The following is a 23,565-nucleotide window of genomic DNA, read 5'->3' on the forward strand; positions in this document are numbered from 1 at the left end:
CATGGCCGGGGCCTGACATGGGGCTGCCCTACAATACTTTCCAGTTGAGTGTTTTTGACCTTCAGTCACACAATCCATGAGCATCAGCGGCTCACGTGGTTCCTGCCCTCTCACCTTAAGGCATTGGGAACATCTGGCTCAGAAAATCCAACAAGGCGTCAGCGAATCTATGATACGATTAGCTCTCCAAGCTCACTGTTGGTCACAACGGCTAACTTCACATTTATTGTAGTCCTCTCTCTTCCCATCTCTCCTCATCCCTTACCATGAATATAGATCTTTTCCAATTGTTTATCTGCTCAGGTTTCCTCTCATCTGCCCCTGTCTCACCTGCTAAGAGCAACATGTGCATTAAAGTGACCCAAATGTTATGGCTCTCTGTGAAATGATTTGGTCCATGTTCAAAAGCCGTGTGGTGGCACTCTCTGGCGTATGAATATTATTCTCAGAGTCAGTCCCATCGCCTCTTATTTTGTTTTCTGTCACAAAGAAGTTTGTACATTTATCAGGTTGATGAAACAGTGCACGACGTTTAGCATGACAAGAGGGAGACCAATTTGGTGAGTCCCACAACTAAAGAAACAAGTAGATAAAGGTTAAGGTTTATTAATCCCCGTAGGGAGATTTGTTCTCTGCATCTGATCCATCCTCAATGTCGCTGGGGCGAAATATCGGGGCAGTGAGCCGCCAGTGTAGGGCCGGCGCTCTGGGACCCATCTCCAGATGTGGAGCCAGGCTGATGGTCAGAAACACCTGGCTGGAGAATTAATCTATTGCACAAGTTTAAACGTCTTAACCCCGACCTGAACCGAGCACATGTACTCCAGTTTGGCTTTAACCTAAAACCATCCATCCATTTTCTTCCGCTTTATCCGGGGCTGGGTCGCGGGGGCAGCAGTCTCAGCAGAGACGCCCAGACTTCCCGATACACACACACCTCCTCCAGCTGGGGACCCCGACGCCACACCAGGCCAGCTCGTGCCTCCAGCGTGTCCTAGGCCTTCCACGAGGCCTCCTCTCAATAGGACATGCCTGGAACATCTCCCAAGGGAGGCAACCAGGAACAGATGCCCGAGCCACCTCAGCTGCTCCTTTCGATGTGAAGAAGCAGCGACTCTACTCCGAGCTCCTCCCGGGTAACTGAGCTCCTCACCCGATCGCGAAGGGTGCGCCCAGCTACCTTGCGAAGGAAGCTCATTTCGGCCGCTTGTATCCGCAGTCTTGTAGTTTCGGTCATTACCCAAATCTCACGACCATAGGTGAGGTCCCCAAAACCTAAAAGCTTAAAAAAAAGCATCAAAGTAGCAACAAAAACAAAGATGAAAGTGCTGCAAAAAAGTGTCACCGAAAAGCAACAAAAACCAAAATCAAAAATGTGACAAAAAAGTTAGGATGCTTTCAAATTAGGCATTACGCTGTTACTCTCCAGTCAAGAAGTATTTAGATTTGCGTAAAGCCGAACTGGAGGGGGGGATTGGCCTCGCCAGTAATGCTAGGCCAATCACAGAGCTCCAAATGCGGCGGCAGAAAGACGCCAAGACTAGCTTCATTGACCTCCACAGGGCGCCGTCTATGGCTCAACCCCCCCTGACTGGTGTGAACGAGCCATCTGATGCAATAAGGCCACCATCAACAAAACATGAGCAATTTAAATGACGTTAAGAGCAAAAATCACCATAGCGATCTTAGCTTTCCTCGTTTCCAGCTCTCACAAAACCTCCCGCACTTCCTGATTGTTCATGAGACTTAATTAAATGCACAGCTTTGTCAAATGGAGCAGTGAAGCAGAAATCTGTTGCACTGATTCCGACTCCTACAGCCAATTAATAAAAAAAAAATCCATATTCAGATACAAAACCTATTGCAGTCATTCCCTTTTTCTCACAACGTGCTGTATTTACAAAACAGCCCTACAGTGAAAAGATAAATGTCCTTCACTACAACAAAATAAATCAGTTACCCCGTGATTCACGAAGCTACATCACATTACGTGACCTGTTCAACCCTGTGCGTCTCCAGGATGTAGCGAGGCCTTTGGAAACGCAGCGACAGCATAAGCAGCAGAGGATCTGTGGTCCTGTCCGCAGACAGCGCCTGAAGCCTGGTGTTATTCCCCCAGTGGAGACGTGTCAGATTTTAATGGTCCGGTCGATGGCGGAGCCGAGCCTCAGCGGAGGCAGGAGAGTGACACTGTTACTGCCGCGGTATTCTCCAAACAGCAGGGGTCCCGCGCATTAACATAGTCCTCTCCTCGTATTTCAACCAGACGCCAAACGCCGCTCCTTTACAATAACGCTGCTATTTATGTCCCTGTGTGCATACGAGGTCGATACTGTACAGCTGAGGTCCTGATAAACTCAACAGTAGATGAGGTGTTAGGAATGTTACTGTTATTAATGGAGAATGTGTTCAAGTAGCTGAAGATGAAAAAAAGGATTTCCTTCAATACGATTTTACTTTTGTTGATCCATGTGCACTTCATGTGGCAGTGATCAGAGTGGAGATGTTTAGCTAGTTTTGTCCCTAAACAAAGTAGTTTTAATGTCAAAGAAACAACATTTACCGGAAATAACTACAACAGCGCTCCCTCGTCTTTCACACACGTACTCATTCACAAATATCAACCTGTTTGGTATCCACATGTAGCACAAAAGGCGACAGAGATGACACTGCAATCCAAATATGGTCATTTTCTTTCGAGAACAGTGGTCCTCATAGTGTGGGTCAGGACCCCTAGGGGGACGTGGGACACTGAAGTGGGGGTGGCAAGATGATATTTTTGTATTTTGGAATGTTTTTCTTTACTGCAGAGTCGATAATGGTTTTGAAGAAAGCAGCTTTTCAAAAGTAAACAAACAGCTAGCTTAAGAGCTAAAGACATTTGAGACACGAAGAGGCACCCACACCGGTCTGACTGTGGTGGTGTGTGAATGCGAGCGTGACTGGGTGACTGCTTCCTTGATATAAAGCGCTTTGAGTGCCTAAAGCAGGTAGAAAGGTGCTATATAAATGTGGCCATTTACCTGCAGCACAGTGGAGGCGTCACAAGAGGAGTACAGGAAGCAAGGAAGGGACAAACAAGGAGGTATCCGGGCGAGACTCACAGCTAAGCCACACATGCCTATCCCTAGTGTTCTGGTTAAGTTCACTGCAGAACAAAACAGGTAAACTGCTACGCTCTTCCCAGAAGATGGTGAACGACTGTTGTGGAGCAGAGGGAGCTGCACAGGAGGAAGAGGAAGGAGGGGGTGAAGCTGACCAGTGCAGGACACCACGCTCTGAAACAGGGACAAACCCAGGAGGCAGTGCACTGTTTCAGAGAGGACAATAGGGATTTTCCAATATCTAATCCCTATCCTGATTTATTGTATTGCAAACAATTCAAGCCTAAATTAGATTTATGTTTTCATTTTTAGATATTCTTTATCATTTATTTAGCCCACAGCCACAGCATGTTACATTTTATGTAATTTTAGCTGCTAAACAGATTCCTTTAAATAGAAAAAAAAAAATATTATTCAGGACCCGGTGAGAATTTGAGATGGATAGGACTTTGTGAATGGCGGCGGAAACCCTGTTATACTTTGAATATAGTGAATGATTATCGTTGGGTAATCTTTGAAACATTACCGACTTTAGGAATGGCTGCTCTCGAGTGTCACAAATCTGTACTTTATGAAACGTCTCCTGTAATGTGGTCATTGGAAATCAAGTACAGCACATTTTTACTCTTTACACGGGAAGTCTGTATATTTGCTCCTGTCTGCTCCTTTTCCCCATCAGGCCACTGAAGCACAATACGGACTTACATTGCTACAAAAATGCGCAAAAGGGGACACATTAGCGGTTTTCGTGATTACTTTACACTCTTTCTCCGACTCTCTGCCTGATTCACCGTCTGTAACGCGCCCGCTCAAAGTGCCTGGGCATTTATAATTCATGAGAGGACCCGCTTTTTGCTCCCCTTTTCTTTCCCTGACCATCAGCACTTTTGGGCCTTTTGTAATGCGTTGACACGTCAGGCGCAGGCAACAGCGCAGTGGGAACGAGCCGCCGAAGCTAAAGCGCATATAAATCTGCACTGGCACGGGGCAACTCAGGTGGCACAGCGGGACGCACACAAATAATGCCTGGAGTCCCTTCAGAGCGCTCAACTGAAGCGGAGGCGCAGAGTGTAGGGCAGGGAAATGCTGAGAATCGCAACAGATGATAAATTGGGGGATTCAAATTAACTAAATATGATATGTAAAGATTTCTTTCTATAATTCTTGTATGTAACATTAACTTTGATGTGCTTCTTATTATAGAGCAGGATGGTTGTTAGCATTTCAGTAGATGGTTTCTAAACTCATCCATGTGAAGAATTTAAACATCTGATATGATTGAAATTTACTTGGTGCTCTTTCTTTCATTGTCACGAACAAAACATTGTCACACAGGCTGTATTTAGGTCGACCTAAAGTGGTTTTCGACCCAAGACCGGCAATTTTAGGTCAGTGTGAACCCAACCGCAGCACTTTAAAGGGTCTGTACAGAGTTTAAAAGTATTTTCCTCCACCTACATGTTCCAGCAATGTCCTAATGTGTAGAATGAGCTCAGATCTGTTCACCACAACTGCCTCTAAAATCCTGCACTGTCACTCAGAAAGGTGTTAATTCGGGTCCGAAGTGCCGTCATGCATGAGATTAATATAGAAGCTGCAGTTACACGTATGACCTGAGGTGGCAGTAGTGAGTATAAAATGGCTAACTTGCATCTAGCCCCTTTAAGTCTACAAAGCCGCTCCGGGTACGGCTGAAACAGGAGTGTCTCTGAGGTGGAGCGGGTGTGGCGTGAAGACAGCCGACCTCGGGCCAAACTAACGTATTTTCCGGACTATAAGCCGCTCCGGAGTAAAAGATGCACCAGCCAAAAATTGCCTATGAAGAAAAAACAGGCTGAATAGGCCTATGCTAACGTAACACATTGATGTTTAGCTACATGAAGCATAAACAATGTAAATAGGTGTCTGGTATGTTAACGTCACATAAACAGTTCAGATAACTATAGCATAAAGAACAAACCAAACTCTTGATCTTACTCCAGATCACTAAATCCATTGAAATCTTCATCCTCGGTGTCACTTCTGAACAATCGCCTTGGCAACAACCTGGGCACGGAGGCGTACCTGCACCGTTGACAAGCCTCTCCCGGCAGCACGGTTTTCAAGCTCTCATGGTGCGTTCACGTGGTCCTCGGGAATTCACGTGAACGCTGGCTCAACTGGGGAAAACAAGCGTTTACCTTTTGGGATGCTAACACATTTAAATGATAAGCTTAGCGCTAATCAATGATAAAAGACCGTTTTTATTTGATGACATCAAAACTAACTGGGGACAACACGCCACACCTCGTGAAAACAAGCTCCCCAGTGCACATGAACACACCATCATTTGCGAACTCGTTCCTCTAGCTGTGGCCATTGAGCTTTTAGCCCGTGATTAGTTTTTTTGCTTTCTTCATTGCGGTCACCAGTCCTATGAAACTATAAAAAAGTGAGACTTACAGTCCGGAAAATACGGTACTCATATGTCTCTCTCCTGCCCCTCGTTCCCTTCCTGCTGCAGCAAAGCTTTCCTCTCCATGAGCCGATTAATAATTTGTCATTTCTCCTCGCTTCAAATATCAGCCTCTCTGTGTTTAACCACGAGAGAGAAGAGTGACTGTGTAACATAAGGGAAGTGTGCACGTGCCTGTGTGTCGAAGCATTGACAGGTTAATGCCCGCTGTCATGGGAATAAGTTCAGTGACCAGCTGTTCGTTGTTATGTGGCTGATGGTGCGACGGTTTGTGTGAACATGGACTGAACTAACTGTGAAGTAAATGCAGTTGAAACTAGGACAGTCTCGGGTCGACCTGTAAGGTGCTCCAACATGTGTGAAAACGCCTTAATATGTTGCTGAAACATTTACCTAATGTATATTATTTTGCTTGTCCAGTGCCCCATCATGGGCACTGAGGTATCTATCTATCTATCTATCTATCTATCTATCTATCTATCTATCTATCTATCTATCTATCTATCTATCTATCTATCTATCTATCTATCTATCTATCTATCTATCTATCTATCTATCTATCTATCTATCTTCATCCATCCATCTATCCATATCCATCCATCCATCCATCTTCACCAGTGAAAAAGTATGATTAAGATTTAAAATAATGATGTAATAGTTGTATTAGGAGGAGAACATTTTAGAATTGTTATAACAAGCAGTTATTGTTTTGCATAACTATCCCGTTTTAATACACAGCCCTAACTCTAAGCTACAATTCTACAGATATGCTTCATCATCCCACCTGACCCAAAGTCAGACATAAATCGTAAATGTCAGAGGGATTAAGTCGGCCACAGAATCATCACAAATGTCACCGTCAGCAGCGCTAAAGGTCTGAGCAAGAGCCTCAAAGTTTGGACCAAAAACATTTGAGATTTCCTCATAAACACTCAAAGCCTTACATAATCCTCGGGTAATGCCAGTGCTCTCCGGTGACGGCGGCTGACATTTCACTGTTGACATCACAGACACAGTTATGGGAGACGGCTCGGCTTTACATACAATATATACGGCTGCTAATTCTGCCCATAAACAGGGACGCACCCACTCAGATCAGTGGGTCTTCAAAACTAGGAATACAGGCCAAGACACTGCAGGTGAATATGTGAAGGAAAACTATTGCTGTAGTTTACTGATATAAATATGAGGAAAAGATATTTCAGAGGGGATTTGGGATATCTCGTTTAATTTGAATAAACAGAAAGTGTAAAAATTCAATTTCAATTGTTTTTTGCAGTTCTATGTTCAATACACCAGGAATGAACTAGAAACTAAAAAATCCTCCTGAATAAAAAGATATGTACTTAACAATAATCTGCAGGTGTGACTAAAATGGAGATATTGTTGCAAGAGTTTAAAGATAAAATCATTTTGAGAAAACGGGTCCTAAAGTTTTGTAGGCCTCACATCTTTAGCCGTCTACCAGAGAGGAAGTGACCATATTTGGATTACTGGAAATCGTCAAGACATAAAATAAAATTGCAGTGGCTTTGTGTTTTCTTCACTGTGACATTAAAACAAAGCTGTTGCCCTCTTACCACCGGCCTTAGGCAAGCGCATTTTCTCCAGTTTGGCTTTACACAAATCTAGATGCTACTGGACTGGAGCTTACAGTCTATGGGCCAGTGTAGCGCTTCATTTTTAAGCTAAGACCTACAAAACAGATCTAAACAGATCTTTTTCTTGTGTTATTGTCGCCACTTTTTTCACATTCTTTTTTTTTATCGCATTTTTTTCACTTTTTTGTACGTTGTGTGGCTTTTTTTAATTGCGTTTTTGTCACTTTTTGGGGGGTTTTGCCATATTTTTAAACTTAGCCACTTTTTTTTATTTTTGTCAATTTTTTTAATCATTGTCACTTTTTTATTAGGTCTTTTTTTTGCCATTTTATCTCACTTTTTTATTTGGTCTTTTTTTGTTGCCATTTTTTATTTTTACCATTTCATTTTTTTTTATTTAGCCACTTTCAAATGTCACTTTAAAAATGTTAGTCACTTTTTTATTTTTGTCATTTTTAAAATTTGTGTCACTTTTTAATTTTTGTCACTTTTTTATTTTACCTTTGTTATTGTTGACATTTTTATTTTGTATTTTTTTTTTTTGCAATTTTTTAAAAATGTAGCCACTTTTTAGTTTTGTCACTTTTTAATTTTTTGTAACATTTTTGCCACTTTTTTTAATTTTGTCACATTTTAAAATTATTGTCACTTTTTTTAAATTTTGCAATTTTTTTTTTTAATTTTTGGCTTTTTTTTGTCACTTTTTTATTTTTTAATTTTTTAATTTTTGCTTTTTTGTTGCTCTTTTGTGGCTTTTTTGTCACTTTTTCCGCTGCATTTTCATCACATTTTTTTTCACTATTTTCAAGAAGCTTTTGCCAAACTGTAGAAAATGTGCTCGGTTCAGGGGCGGGGCTTAAGAGGTTAATGGAGAAAACAGCCACTATCCTCCACATTGACCTCCGCGTGAGGCATCGATGTTTTCACCTGCTGTGTGTCTCACCTTAAAAGACACCAAAACGATCCATATCCAGTTTTGGGGGGGGGGGACAAAACACTGTCCTAAATCCGTTCGTGGGCCACAGCTGCGCGGTGTAATGTATCAGGCGTCTACAAATGGACTCACGAAAACAAACACAGACGTTCTAATGGAGGCAGATATCGAGCCGGGTTTAGCGACAGATCTTTGACTTTGTCTCGGAGCCAGATATAACTTAGTGCCCGTAACAGACATCCACATTTATTTGTATGGAATATGCCTTAATGTGTCTTATTTTTAGACTCCTTCGTCAATACAACCCCCGATAAATTAGATCTTGTTAGAACTTTTTTGGCTTCATTTGATCCACTATCCCAGCAGCCGTTGTTTTGCTTCCCCTGCTGGAAAAAGCAATGAAACTTAATTATTTATCATTTTCTCAGCGGAGATCGATAAGGAAGTAGGTAATGATTATTTAAGTAGTCGATTAGTCTGCAATTATCATTAAACAACTGTTTTTACGCTGCACTTTTGCAATATTTCATCTGACGTAATAGGCAGTTAGTTACAATTTTAGTCGTTACAGATGCAGAGGTCAGTGTGTGGTTGCTTTGACACTTGTAATGTAATGTCCCTCGTCACCAGTAGGGGCACCGTAAACAGGGCGCCCCGCTGTCAGTGATGGAGAAGACAATTGATTGTGCATTGATAACGGAGGCTTTGTGGGGAAATGTTAGGACAGTAAGTAATAACTTCTACAGCCTGATGTGGATGGAGTTTGTGGTAAGTGCTTCTCGTCAGCAGGTAAAATGTTGCTTCAGCGTCTCATTTCTTCCTCATAGAAATAGCATTTGAATGGCAGAAGGAGGGTGACAAATCGATATGAAAATCTACGTGGCAGGTAAATGTTTTACACTTAAATAAAACCTGCATCATTTTGAAAAATATATTTACTAATGTAACACAATGTGAGACGGTAAAAAAGTCCGGTAATGCTTTAGAACAGTAGTTCTCAACCTGGGGGTCGCCAGACAAATTTGGGGGAATCGCCAGATCATTTAGATAAAATAGCCATATTTTCATCCATCCATCCAATCATCCATCCAGCCATCCATCCATCCATCCATCCATCCATCCATCCATCCATCCACCCATCCATCCATCCATTTTCTTCTGCTTTATCCGGGGCCGGGTCGCGGGGGCAGCAGTATCAGCAGAGATGCCCAGACTTCCCGATCCACACACACCTCCTCCAGCTGTTCTGACCCCGAGGCGACACCAGGCCAGCTCGAAGACATAGTGCCACCAGCGTGTCCTGGGTCTTCCATAAGGCCTTGTGCCAATAGGACATGCCTGGAACAACTCCCGCGGGAGGCGAACAGGGGGCCTCCGAAAAAGATGCCCGAGCCACCTCAGCTGCTCCTTTCGACGTGGAGGAGCAGCGACTCTACTCCGAGCTCCTCCCGGGTAACTGAGCTCCTCACCCAATCTTTATTAGATTAGCATATAATGTAAGATTTTATTGTAGCATGTGTTTGCTATTTTACCAGACTGCCATTATTTGTTCGTAGTTTGATGAATTTCATTTTAGTCATTTGTTTTTTTTCTTTGTTTTTTAAGAATTATGTCAGCTAATGTTTCTATTTCTCACGGTGTGACCCGAGTAGGGGTCACGAACCCCTTTAACTGTTATAATGGGGGTCGCGGCTCCAAAAGGTTGAGAACCACTGCTTTAGAATACAGCCCGCGTTCCAGGTGCAAGTACGGGTAACAAGAAAGTAATTACACATGTAAGTGCAGGTACTCTTACATGTGTAACAAGGCAGTACAACATGTAAGGTGTAGTACAGGTGTAGTAAAGGTATTAATTTTCAATATTTTATTTAAAAAAAAAAAAAATCGCCCCAATCGCCCCAGTGGCGTCGAAGGATGGGTCAAAGGCAGAGGACACATTTCACTGTACAGTTGTTGTATAATGACAAATAAACCTTAACTTTAAAGGAATAGGCCACCGTTTTTACCTACCAAGATATGTTCTTACCTAACCTTAGACGAGTTAATATATCCCCGTCTGGTCTTTGTCCGTGCGCTCTGTCACGCAAACGGAGCACATACGCAGCCTCTCCCACATGTCATATAGCTCCAAAAATGCTCACGATAGAAGCTACCAAGCTCTTCCACGTGTTCCCTATGTGTTCCCTATTTAAATAAAGTTACGTGAAGTGTTTTCATGCGAAGTATATTTTCACAGAAATGTAACATGTCGATTTTATAAGCAGATAAAAAGGGGGACTATATTGTGAGGCGTAATGATACGAGGAGCAAAACGTCCGTGCAGTAACTCCTAAAGACTTCCCCCGCTCACTTCCGTCAATAGAAGCTGCGTGACTTGTAGAGAGCTCGCAGAGAACAGTTGAAGAAGCGTCAATAACTTGTGAACAATGCCTTTTAAGTGCATCGTGCCGGGCTGTGATAACAAGCAGAAAGTATATAGTGTAGTAATGTTTCACAGATTTCCAACTCACCCCGGACGACGACACAGGACTCAGGACCTCGACCATGAGGTAGGAATGCGCGAGGAACATGTGGAAGAGCTTGGTAGCTTCTATCATGAGCTTTTTTGAAGCTATATGACATGAAGGAGAGGCTGCGTATGTGCTCCGTTTGCGTGACAGAGCGCACGGACAAAGACCAGACGGGTATGTATTAACTCGACTAAGGTTAGGTAAGAACATATCTTGGTATGTAAAAACAGTGGCCTATTCCTTTAAGATAGAGGAATAATGTCACGCCAACAAAGCAACACTCCGACCCAAATGCTGAGTTTATCCATTTAAAAAGTATAAAAGAGAAAAACGATGACGTTACACATGTCATTGGATGTGTTTTGTGCAAAGTTTAAATGGAAGAGGCTGTTTCAAAGTGAATGGATTAAAAGACAAAGAGAAGTGCTGTTTTAAAAGAAGAGACGCTGATGTCGTTCGTTGTAGCGTGCGATAAGAAACTGTTTTTCTCTCTAAATAAATGAACAAAAGCAAAGCTCACAAACAAACCTGATGTGTCATTATTCGTCATTCCTGGAAAAAAGTCTGTAAACATGAGTGAAATAGTGACATCGCTTATCCTGCGCAAATGCCCTTAAAAATCACTGACGTCCCCAGGTCATTCTTCTCCCGTGTGACTGGGGCTTGTGTTGTAGCTGGAGCACAACGTGAATATGCAGCTGGACGACTTTAATCTCATCAAGCTTTGAAGGAATGTAAAAACCTTTGGGGAGCTTCTTGGAATGCGACGGAGACCTACTATTCCTGACTTACCTGAATGTGTGTATGGATTTGGGTGGTCTTAGTCGAAGACAGGGGTGGGCAACGTCAGGCCCGGGAGTCAAATCCGGATCTCAAGCATTTACCCTTCGTCCCCGAGATGATTTTGAGAAATATAATGAGACTCCAGAGGTCTAACACCAATTAAAGCTCTCCAAAAACACTAGAATAATGTAAATGTGTTTAAAAACGTTGCCCGCCTCCAAGCAAACCTGGTCTAAGGCGTATGGATTTAGAGTTTCTTTGGTCGGTCGGGACTTACTTGAAAGCGTATCGAAGCAGGAAGCTGATTTTGCCGCAGGTGTCTCCCAGTTTGCCCTCGGCCTGGTCACCTTTAGGCCTGTACAGCTCCGGCTTGATCTGCCCGATGCTCGTGACCTGCTCCTTCTCCTCTCCGTGGAAGTCCGGGCTGGAGAGCTGGTGAGTCATCGGCTTCGGCCTGGACACAGGTACACAACATAAACTCACAAATTCAGGGCCTCGCGGCGAATATGGGGAGAGGGGGAGGGCATTTTAATATATTCGACAGAGCGTGAGCACCTTTCAGATCGTATGTGTAAACAACATGGTGAGCTTTACCGCTTCAAGGTCACGGGGACGTAACACGATTGTGTGTGAAAGCGCTCAATGTCCATTTGAGAATAAATCCAAAAATAAAAGGGATTCTGAACGCATGAATAAACAAAAGGTTACAGGAGGCATTTGCTATTTTTGAGCTTTTAACCATTTTACATGTAAGGAACATGTAAAATGGTCAAAAACACAGTAGTAGGAGTAATGACTTGCTTCATTCGTGCAGTTTTGAGTAATCCTGTTCACTTTGGCTTCTTCTACAGCAACGTCAGGCCTGAGGGCCAAATCTGGCCCTTCTGCTTAGAACCTGTGGCCCTCAGGATGTTTTTAATGATTTTGAGGATGATATTGGGACACAAATGAGAGATCAAATGCCTGTGAATACTGTGTCAATTCTTTCTAAAATCTTCAAACAGAACCTGAACAATACTTTTTCCTAGGGATGCACCGAAACTGATACCAGCATCGGGTATCAAGCCGATCCCACATGCTTGTACTCATACTCGTACTCATTCATGAGGTCCCGATACCAGAAACCGATACCAATTGACGTGCGGCCAGCGCACCTACGAGGCGCACCTCTCAGCTGAGGAGAGACGAAGCAACAAACTGGAGAATTGTTTAGTGTAAATACAATAATCCACATAGAGCTGACTTTATGACTTTATTACAGACTGCGCTAAATCAGAGTCTTTTAGTGCTGCAGCGTCTGCAGTGTTTACAACATGCAGGCTAACGTTGCTAGCAGTTTTGGCCATTCTGACGCCGTTTTATGCCCAGGGGTTATTTCATCTAAAAAACTAACCCAGCGACTAAAAAGTCCTCAGAAAATCCAAAAAACAGAGATACAGCATGTTTATATTGAGTGAAAATGAGCTGCAGCAGAACAATGAAAACGCTGTAGCTACTCGCTAAGTTGCTAAAAAACACACAAGAAAATCTGCACGGAGCTGAAGTAAAGACGAAAACAGACCATTTAAGTAACATCTCAATGCAATTGTTAAATAAAAATACATAAATGAATAAAGCACAGGCATTGGGAGCTTTTGGACATGGGCTTTTCTATCTATGATGGACAGTGCAATAAAAATTAAAAATTATATTGAATGAAATTAAAAATAAATAAATAAATGGCATCAGCACAATTCTAATATAACTGCTCTTAAATGTGTCGCCTACTTTACTTAAGGATATGTAAATGAGTAAATTAACTAATTACAAACCAATCTGCTGTGAAAAAAGAATGTTGAAGAAAATGCCTTGTACTCGTATCGGTATTCGGTATCGGCTGAAATCCAAGTACTCGTACTCGTATCGGTTTTAGAAAAAGTGGTATCGGTGCATCCCTACTTTTTCCGATACATATACTAAAATATTTTTCGTTTAGAACCAGAAAACAGAACAATAATGGATAATTTGCAAATTTACAATATCATCTTCAATGGCAAGAAATGTGTGAAAAATGGGGAATAATTTGGGGGGAGATGTGGCTCAAAAGAAGGAAAACTTGTGAGAAGAAATGGGGCAAAAATAAATGGGGAAATATAGAAAATATTGTAATAAAAAATTGGGGCAAACATTGGACAAGAAATTAAAAAAAAAAAAAAATGGGGAAAACAAATCATTTTATTTGAGCTGAAGCAACCAAGTCACTTCCTTGCTGTCCCTTGACCAACAACATCAAAACTCTATTTATCCCCCCGGTAACTATATTTGGATACCAGTAGAACCTATATTCCAGACTGGTATTGTTTAATGGTAGCCCTAATCATGTACATACAACGCTGGCATTTGTAGAAAATGGTGCTTTACTTTGGGCTAAAATTGGCAGGTCCGGCCCTTGGTCTTTTCTCAAGCTCTGATCTATATTTCCTGAATTTTGTTGCATCGTAGAACGGACATGAATCAGGTCTCCATGTTGTTCCCTCATCAAAAACAGACCTGGAGCTGTGTTTCGACCGATGGGCGAGGAACACGCTTCTCTTTGGTCCACATGGCCGGGAGCTGACTCCAAAAGACACCGCTTAAAAGCCTGGCTACAAAGAACTGACCCGTGTGACGACACTGGGCAGGGGATCATGTTTTTAAACACGCTGTTTTTTATTCTGGGAAAATACAACGTTTAAGCCTGAAGCTTTACTTGACAGGCTCTGGAGCTCTGTGGAGGCTTTTTGTCCTTTTTTGGAACATGCTCTGTGGTAGGAGCTTGGGCAGCCATGACGGATTTTCTCTCGAATGGAGTCATTAATGTAAATGGGGCGGAGTGAGCACAAGACGTCTATCAATATTATGTCTATGGCTTCGACCCACTCACTGAGCAAACTTTGGATCTTCTACAGTGGCATTTCAAAATGCGCCTCCTGAGGCCCGACATATCCAGGAAATACTTTCCACACTTAATCCTTTCATCACAAAGTATAATCACTCAGCATAGTTACCAAAAGATGGCATGAAAACTCGGAAGTGAAACCAGTGGGTATTTTGTTTCAGCGTTTTTATAAGAATATTGCCTTTTCTAACCAACAAAGTAGGGCTGGGCGATATAGACAAAAAATAATCCCAATTTTATTTTCCCAGTTTAGATGATTACGATTTCATATTATAGGTCTCCTGATCCTTCATAAGAAGAAAACTGCTCAGAGTTCTACTTATTAATATTAAGATTCATAATATAGTCTACAATAAGGCCCATTAAAATAATGTTATTTCTGTTTTAAATAGTCTTTGTCTGTTCTCAAAAGTAAAACTTCTTAACAAGCCTTTAGTTTTATCATCCTCGAGCTCAGCTGTGATTGACAACCGTCTCCATGGAGACTCATGAGGAAAGGGGCGGAGTTAAATGCTGCAGCAGCGACAGCAGCTCAGAGCATGGCTCAGCGTAAGAGAAGGGGAGAGAAGCAGACCGGGGGAAACTTTGTTTTAGCGAAGAAAACTCCATCACGCAGAACAAAAACACAACGCGCGTTTTTTATAAAGCTGCAGAGATCGTTAGAAAGTCACTGGGAAACACTGGTGTCATTTATGAAAACAGTTCCTACGGAGTGTCTGAAACGCTGCTAAATCGGCAGCACGGCGCTCGTCAGGCGGACATGGCGGCAGACACGATTTTATGATTTAGCCATTTTCCACATCGTCTGTATTTAAAAGCAGGAATTAATTGAATTTTTTTTTAATTAATCGCCCAGCCCTACAACAAAGTGTACAGTAGTGATAAAGATATGTTTAAGATTATTACCAAATAACTGCAAAATGCATAAAACCCCTTCTTTAAAGCCCATAATCCATCACTGGACTTGTTCACAGATAGATGTGAACAAGTCCAGATTTCAAGATTTGCAACAATGGCAATAGTTTTCCTCATGACATTCCCACTACTGCCTGCAGAGGGCGCTTCAAGTCAGTTCAAAATCCTGACCAGCCCCCTTTCACTCCTTAATGTCTTTTCTTTAACATAGACATTATTGCCTCAGTTAAGAATGATATGTGTCAGGATGTTATAATTATTATATTTCTGTAACAGACAGCGCATAAATACCTTTGCTGCTTTTGGAAACTGTTCAAAATGAAACTAAAAACAACGACAGATACCAACAAACATGCTAATCTGTGCAGAAACGAGACAGGATTAGAACAAGTATGTGGAAAATGTCGGCCCTTCATGGATTACTTCAGGTGACGTTTAGCGAAGCCTCGGCTACACTCCACAGTCTCATGTTTTTGATGGGAATACATTATAAAAGCTCAGAAAAGTCCATTTTACATGACAAAGGCCTAAGAGAAACACCTCATTCTGTGCTTTAATGCGCGCAAAATGATCCCGTGCTATTTTTCCAAAGGTCTAATAATTCCCCGCACTTTCCATTAGTAATAACAGACTCATTACTTGATAAGCTTTGACAGTATTGTGCATGGGTAATATATTGGCTTTCATTTGTTCATAAAAGGCCTCCTCTGCCTGAGATATGGCCGTGTTTGTGAGAGAGGCGGGTTATGTAACGCTAGCTTTAATCTCCCTGCGTTTATAATGAAGCTTTAGAGACATGGAGAGAAAAGACGATTGGACGGGGTTCAGCTTCCACACTGTATTCATTTCATATAAAGTTCTCTATCAGAAAAACCTTCACCGCGGCCATTATTAACCTTTGCAAAAGTTCATCCGATTCGTGCGGAGGGAAATGTGCGGTTTATGGCGTCGATGGACAGGCGATCAAACGATGTTTCAAATGAAAGCGCCAATTCGCCGAATGCAGCGGGGTTTGGAAGTAGGGCTCGGGTCTGCAAACCTTTTCACCTGTGACTCACCAACTTTTGAGAAATAAAAAACAGCAGAGACTTAAAGGAACAGGTCATGTTTTTTCCATGCTGAGATATGTTCTTACCGGAGCTTAGACGAGTTGATGCGTACCTGTCTGGTCAAAAATACATGCGTTTCCAGTGACATCGTGCATAGTTCCGGCAGCCATTTTGAATACCGAAGCAGCATTATGCAGTACTACAACATATAACAATATCTCTACTCAGGATGAAAATGAAAGACAACTGACTGACTGTGGCATTTATACTCGTAATCATTGCCGAAGAAGATAAGAGTACAACACGTTTATGTGATTATAACCAGCAAATGTGGCACAGACGTAGCAGCTCTGTCTGTCGAGCCACAGCAGGATTTACTAAAGATCTGATTCACTCCTCAGACTAAATTAACATTAAACCTTTCTTTGTGATTTTTACAGTTTGTCATGTCAGTCTCAGTCTGAGTCAGTGTTTAAGCTGCTCAAGACGTTAGCATGCTACCGGTTAGCAACTGTCATCGGCGTTCAACACGATAAACACGTGTGTGGCTCACATCTATGAACACTGAGGAAATACTACAGTAACAGCTCAGCTCTGACCTCTGTCACATGTTGTATCCAAGGCTAAATGTTTGTGCTTCGGGGCTTTCACTTGGAGAGGTCAGAGCAGAGCTGTTGAAGCTAAATGCTAACTGGTAGCATGCTAGCAGCTTAAACAGTGACTCACTGGTTTCTTCACATAAACAGGGGCCATGTTCTTATCTTCTTGAGCAATGATTATGATTGCATTCTCTTTCATTCTCATCCCGAGTAGAGATATTGTTACATGTTGTAGTACTGCATAATTCAACATCAGTATTCAAAATGGCCACCATAACAACAAAAGTCACACGACTGAAAGGCATGTATCGTTGTTAGCATTTAGCCTCTCCTCCTCTCCTCTAAACAGGAGTGAAGTTAGAAGCGACCAAGCTCTTCCATGTTTTCCCTATTTAAATACAGTTACATGAGTAGTTACACGATCCAAGTATACATTTAGTGACAAAATGAAAGTCGATTTTCTACGCGGATAAAAAAGGGGTACTATATTGTAAGGCGTAATAACACCATAGGAGCACTTTGACGTCCACGCAGCAATATCTTCACTCTTATAGAATTCTCATATCTCAGTAGATGGAAAAACGGTGGCCTGTTCCTTTAAGCCAGGAGTACAATGCGTGATTTTGGACTTTTGTGACGAAAGACCATTTGATGTTGGGAAAGTCGTACAACCAAAGACGAGCTGCAGGGTTGGAAACTTTGGGACCGTCTTACAGCATCTCACTGCAACTATTACTACTATAGTACTACTGCCTTCCTGGGTGGGACGAAAGTCGCTTTTGTCTGTGCTGCTACAATGTATGTCACGCCTTTCACAACAAAGTCTGTTCCTTTTATTTTGTAGGGCCAAAAGGAAACATTCAGTCCCAATAAGGATACTGACAAAAAGGGAAACTTCAGAAAGTTCCGCCATTGTTTTGATTAGCCCCATTCTAATGAGACAGCTTCAATTGGGGATCTTGTGCCTGCCCTGGCGCTGACGGCTCTCTCTGGTGCCGCGTAATGATGCACAGGAATGATCAACGGCTCGCAGCCAAACTCGCACAACCACCCGTGACTGTGTAAGCAGAAAGTTCAGGGACAGACGGCGGATTAGACTCAGTCTGCCCTCGACATTGCATTTAAGTGGCTAAACTTCAACGCGTTTGAGCCCACAGTCTGGTATTATAGGAGGACTACTGTTTTGTGTGTAAGCAAGCGGGAGTAAGAGAGAGCTCCTCTTCTCCCTCTTGGGACCCTTTAACGGAACACACTTTCACCCCTGCTCTTTACCTCTTGGTTAGATTACTGTAATCCACTCCTTGATTTTATAGCATGCGGAGTGACACCAAAAAGTGCCTTATAGAAAAACATCCTATGTACACCCGGCGTTAAGCTCTGCACACCCGGAACAGTCGGTATCCAAGGTGCTTTTGCAGATATAATATAAAGCAGGGGGGATATCCAAACCTTTTTCATCGAGGTCCACACATCAAGAGTATACGGCATGGAGGCTGCAGATGGTGGTCAGTGCAGTGAAACATTAAAGTGGGTGCACTGAAGGGGTTTAAACCATGCCTTTATTTAAGCTTGGAACCTTAAAGGAACAGGCCACCATTTTTACATACTAAAATATGTTCAAACCTGAGCTTAAACGAGTTGATTGGTGCCTGTCTGGTCTTTGCATTTGGCCTCTCCCAATGTATTCCTATAGCTCCAAAGGAGGGTGAAGTCGGAAGCTACAACGCTCCTCCACGGGCACACACAAAGACCAGACAGGTACGCATCAACTCGTCTAAGCTCAGGCAAGAACATATCTCAGAATGGAAGAACTGTGTGCTCTCAGTCACGCAAAATGACCAAAGATGTTGCTAGCATTAGGCCTCTCCCAGTATATTCCTATATCTCCAAACAGGGGTGAAGTTGGAAGCTACCACGCTCTTCCACAAAGACCAGACAGGTACGCATCAACTCGTCTAAGCTCAGGTGAGAACATGTCTCGGTATGGAAAAACGGTGGCCTGTTCCTTTAATAATGTGGAGGACATTATGGGGGACATTTTGGGTTTTGACGATGATACAGTTGTAACCAGGAAGTACAGAATGAAGCACTGACACTGTAGAAGAAGAAACAGCTAAATTAGGCCATGTCCACACGCATCCTGATATCTCCACAAACGCAGACTTTTCTCTGTCCACACGACAGATTTTATGTAGAGCTGATGACGCAACGTATTGGTCATTAGTAGCTAAAAACGTTGCCATGGATACGTGTAACGGCGATGTCGCACTTTTGTAATGGGCTTTTCCTTGCATGCCTATGATGAAATCAGACTGTCCACTCACCGCGCTGTGACCTGCTGCTGCGAATGGGCGTTGGGCAGGTCCTTCTGGGCTCCTCCTCCTCCCCCTCCTCCTCCTCCTCCTCCTCCTCCTCCCCCTCCTCCGCCTCCTCCCTCTGAGTTCGGGACGTCCGGAGAGGTCTGACTCAGCTTCAGCGTACCTTAAAAATAAAAACACACCAGGAGACGATCAGAGGATGAATCATTCTCTTCTGAGATAGTGCTCCTGCTTCTTTCGCAGGTACAGAGTCTTTTGGTGAATACGATTGAAGCGTTTCTAAGTGGGAGGGGAGTGGGAGGGGTGAAAACATGGAAAACTGCACATGCGTGACGTTGTGGCTCGAATATCCACCACTACTCAAATAGTAAATCTTTTTATAAATATTCAATAAAAAGGCTAGGAAGTGTTAAATACCCCTAAACACCCATTTGTATTGATCCTAATTTATAAAGATTTAGCCATCAGACACACTCCGACATCTATTCACACTAATAACAGTGCTTAGCTAGTTTAGTGTAGCCATGAGAGACCGGCCGATGGGAAGTGGGCGTATCGTTTATGAGTCTCACAGGCTGCACAAAAAAAAAAAACTGTTCAACATCCTGCTGGATCTAGAGCTGATGCATCTCCTTCCCGACGGCAGGAGAGAGCAGGGGCGCGCTGGGACCTCATTTCAGCCCGGGAGTTTCGTGATTTAAACTGCCCGGGTGGAATTTTAGCTCACCTCGTAGGGCGCTCACTTTGATAATTAGAGACTGTAGGATCGGTTCCAACGCTTTCTCTTTTCACATGGGACACAACACACATAATCTGGGCCTGACGCGTCTCCACAGTCAGCTTTGAGTTATGCAAATAAAAAATATACCGCACTTTTAATACATTGGTCACTATTGCCTTTCTTTCTTTTTCTTTCTTTCTTTCTTTCTTTCTTTCTTTCTTTCTTTCTTTCTTTACTTCCTTTCTTTACTTCCTTTCTTTACTTCCTTTCTTTACTTCCTTTCTTTCCTTCCTTCTTTTCTTCCTTTCTTTCTTTTGTCCTTCTTTCCTTCCTTCCTTCTTTCCTTCCTTTCATTCTTTCTTTCTTCCCTTCCGTCATTACTTTCTTTCATCCTTACCTAACATTTTTTACTTGCTTTCCTGTCTTTCCTTCCTTTCTATCCTTCCTTCATTCATTCATTCCTGTTCTTCCTTCCTTCCTTCCTTTCCTTTCCTGTCCTGTCCTTCCTTCCTTTCATTTCTTTCTTTCCTTCTTTCCTTTCACTCCTTCCTTCCTTTCATCCTTCCTTCATTCTTCTTTCTTTCTTCTCACCTTCTTTCCTTCCTTTCCTTATTTCTTTCACTCCTTCTTTCCTTCCTTTCTTTCTTTCCTTCCCTTCTTCCTAACATTCTTTCTCTCTTCCTTTCTTTCTTCCATTCCTTTCTTCCCTTCTTCCCTTCTTTTTCTTTCTTTCTTTCTTTCTTTCTTTCTTTCTTTCTTTCTTTCTTTCTTTCTTTCTTTCCTTCCTTCAACGTCTGCTCTTAAGGTGTTATTACGCCTCACAATATAGTGCCCTTTTTTTATCCACTTACTTGTTACACGTGGACATGTTTAATTTTGTGTAACTAGACTTGGATCGTGCAACTTTTCACCTAACGGCATTTAAAACCGTGGAACAGCTTGGTATCTTCTCACAGTTTGGAGTTAAACCTGTGCTGGGAGAGGCTAAACGCTAACAAAGTCTTTCGTATAGTATCGTATAAGACCAGAGAACTACCCATCAACTCACCTAAGCCCAGGTAAGTGGAGTGTCTGTGTGAGTCCATTATTCATGTTCTCTTTTTTCTTCTGAAGGCCTAAAAGTACGTCCCAACTTCCGATTACCCAGCATGCAACTGGTAGAGACAGCTGACACCGATCCTTCAGCTGCTGCACTATCCCACTATTTATTTCAAACCTTGTGCAGAGAGACAGAGCTTTTAATGAAGAAGTTGGGCATTTAGGGGCAGGAGGCACTACATTAGCGGACATTGATTTACAGTAAGGGAGACAAAGGGAGGCGAAAACAAATGCCAGATTAGTCGGCCTGTCTAATTATCCAAGAGGAACACTTTGTAGCTCTGACAACACCTAAAGGCCATGAGTGCAGCGTCAGGGAGAACATATTACAGCTGTTTGTTATCGGGAAGACAAGCCAGAGAGATTTGTTGTTTGCAGGTGGCCGAGCGCAGGGGAAGACCGGGGCTAAAGGCTGAACGATACGAGGAAACAATTCCAAGATAACTGTCTCTGGTTTTATTGGAATACATTACTAAAACATTCCATTCAATTTAGCAGAAATCAGGAGCAATGCGTCAATTTGTGTCAAAACAAGAGTTAGAAAAAAAACAATTCAGGACCGTACACGGTGTCAAGAGTTAGAAAAATCCTGACTGAAACGGAACTTTTGCACAGTTTTACAATACTATGCATTTTTGGTTTAAGCTGGGTTTGCAAAAATATAACTCTCAGTCAGGTGGAGGACCTTAAGTATTTTGTGACATATTATACGTATATATCAGGTCACCTCATATTGCAATAGCCAGCCTATAATTTGCTGATCTATGAAAAATCTTACTTGGCCTTATTATGTCTACTTGGCAGTACTTTTTAATTATACATATTTTATCCATTGAATGACTAAATCTTCTTATATATATTGTAGATAACCCAGTCCCTCTCGCTGAGTCTGCCTCACTCATCTCCAGCCCCCACCATCCCTACCTTTTGTGCCAAAGAAAAAGTGTGTTTTCTGCACTGAATGTGTATTGTCCAACTGTGTATTATTTGTGTATATGTATATTGCTTTATTGCCTCATGTGATTTTGTAATTTCAGCAAAAAAGGGCCGCCATTTAACGGTCGCCCGGGTGCGTTTGACACACCTGCACAAACGTACCGAGTCAAATTCCTAGTTGTGAACCTGCTCATAACAATAAAACCTATTCTGATTCTGAAACATGTAGATCATAAAACAAGCGAGCAAAATACACTTTTATAGAATAAAATTAAATGGCTATTTCGTTCTATCAGCGAGTTCTATCAAGACAATTCTTCAACGCAACTCTTTAAATATTACAACAAAACCATGATATTCTTCTTAACCCCCACCTGAACCGAGCAATTTTTTTTACACAAATCTAAAAGCTTCTTGAAAAACGAGGATGAAAGCGACAAAGTGACAAAAAAACAACAAAAACAGCAACTAGGCAACAGAAACAGTTGCGATTAGTTTTGTAGGTCTTAGCTTTCAAATGAGGCGTTACACTGGCCTATACGCTATAAGATCCATGTCGCTCCAGAAGCTTTTAGATTTGGGTAAAGACAAAGAAAATGCGCTGGTATTTACCCCTGTTAAGAGGGTAAATCAAATATCCCACATTATTTCTGTCCAAATCAAATTTTCAAACTTATTTAACTATGCAGCTTTTATTTGTTTCTTGAATGCCAGGAGAGTTCCTGACGCTGTTATTTCTTTCTGAAGTTTATTCCACAAACTAATTCCTGTCACTGTGACACTTCGTTCCATTGCTTTGGAATTAAACCCGGGTTATTGAGACATTCTGTTCCTTTCTAATTATTCTGACTTTCTTTGTTCAAACCTTTCTTGGATGTTGATTGGCAATATTTTGTTATCGGCTTTAAACAAAACCTGAATATTATAATATTTTTCATATTGGGTCATCCTGTACGGTTTGTCTCTCAGGCACTGCATGTTTTGGCTTGCATATCAGTGTGGCGTACAACAGAGGGTATTTATCCCAAAGCCAGACATGTCCCATTATCGGCTTGAGTTCATGTCTCCAGGTCCCACAATGATGGTAAATGAACTTCTCCTGCATAAAACATCCAGACTCCTGCCTATCTTTAATCCATCATTCATCCACCATCCACACTTTAAAGTATGAGCATCGCTGACTCAGTGTCTGGTTTCAAGGGAAATATCCTGGTTAGGCAAGCAATTAACGGCCAAATATCTGGATTTTCATCATCACTCAGGAGTCAAGAGCTTGTGAAGTACAAGTATTTATGCGGTGGAGTTGGGGTGCAAGAAAAACAGTGAAGAAGCAAGATGAACAGCCTGAGCTAAGTACTTTTACTATCAGCCTTAAAACATTCCCTTAATTCAATGGTCCTTGACTCATTTATCGTGTCAAGACTGAGCTCATTCGAGAAAAAGAAAGTTACCAACTGGGAAAAAGTACTGTTTATTGGGCGATCTTTGCACAACAAGAGTTTTTTTCTTCCTTTTTTCGATGTAAACGTCTTAAGTTAAAGCTGTGGACAGTGGAGTTTTGGCTAGCTTCTGTTTTTGCCTGTAAAAAAGCTGGTGCGACGGTGTTGTGACAGGTGCCATAAGGA

The 23,565-nt window shown here is 42.2% G+C and overlaps 1 protein-coding gene across 1 annotated transcript in view; it reads right to left on the reverse strand.

Annotated features, from left to right (window-relative positions):
- Positions 1-23,565, reverse strand: part of syt3 (synaptotagmin III) — a 180,405-nt gene that overhangs the window by 82,219 nt on the left and 74,621 nt on the right. The window contains exons 5-6 of the mRNA XM_079564459.1: positions 19,192-19,348; positions 11,665-11,841 (exon numbers count right to left, since the gene is read on the reverse strand). Of these exons, the coding sequence (XP_079420585.1) occupies positions 11,665-11,841; positions 19,192-19,348 (334 nt within the window). The remainder of the gene's footprint in view (positions 1-11,664; positions 11,842-19,191; positions 19,349-23,565) is intronic.

This window comes from Gobius niger (assembly GCF_951799975.1).
Source record: "Gobius niger genome assembly, chromosome: 10".
NCBI classification, from domain to species: Eukaryota; Metazoa; Chordata; class Actinopteri; order Gobiiformes; family Gobiidae; genus Gobius; species Gobius niger.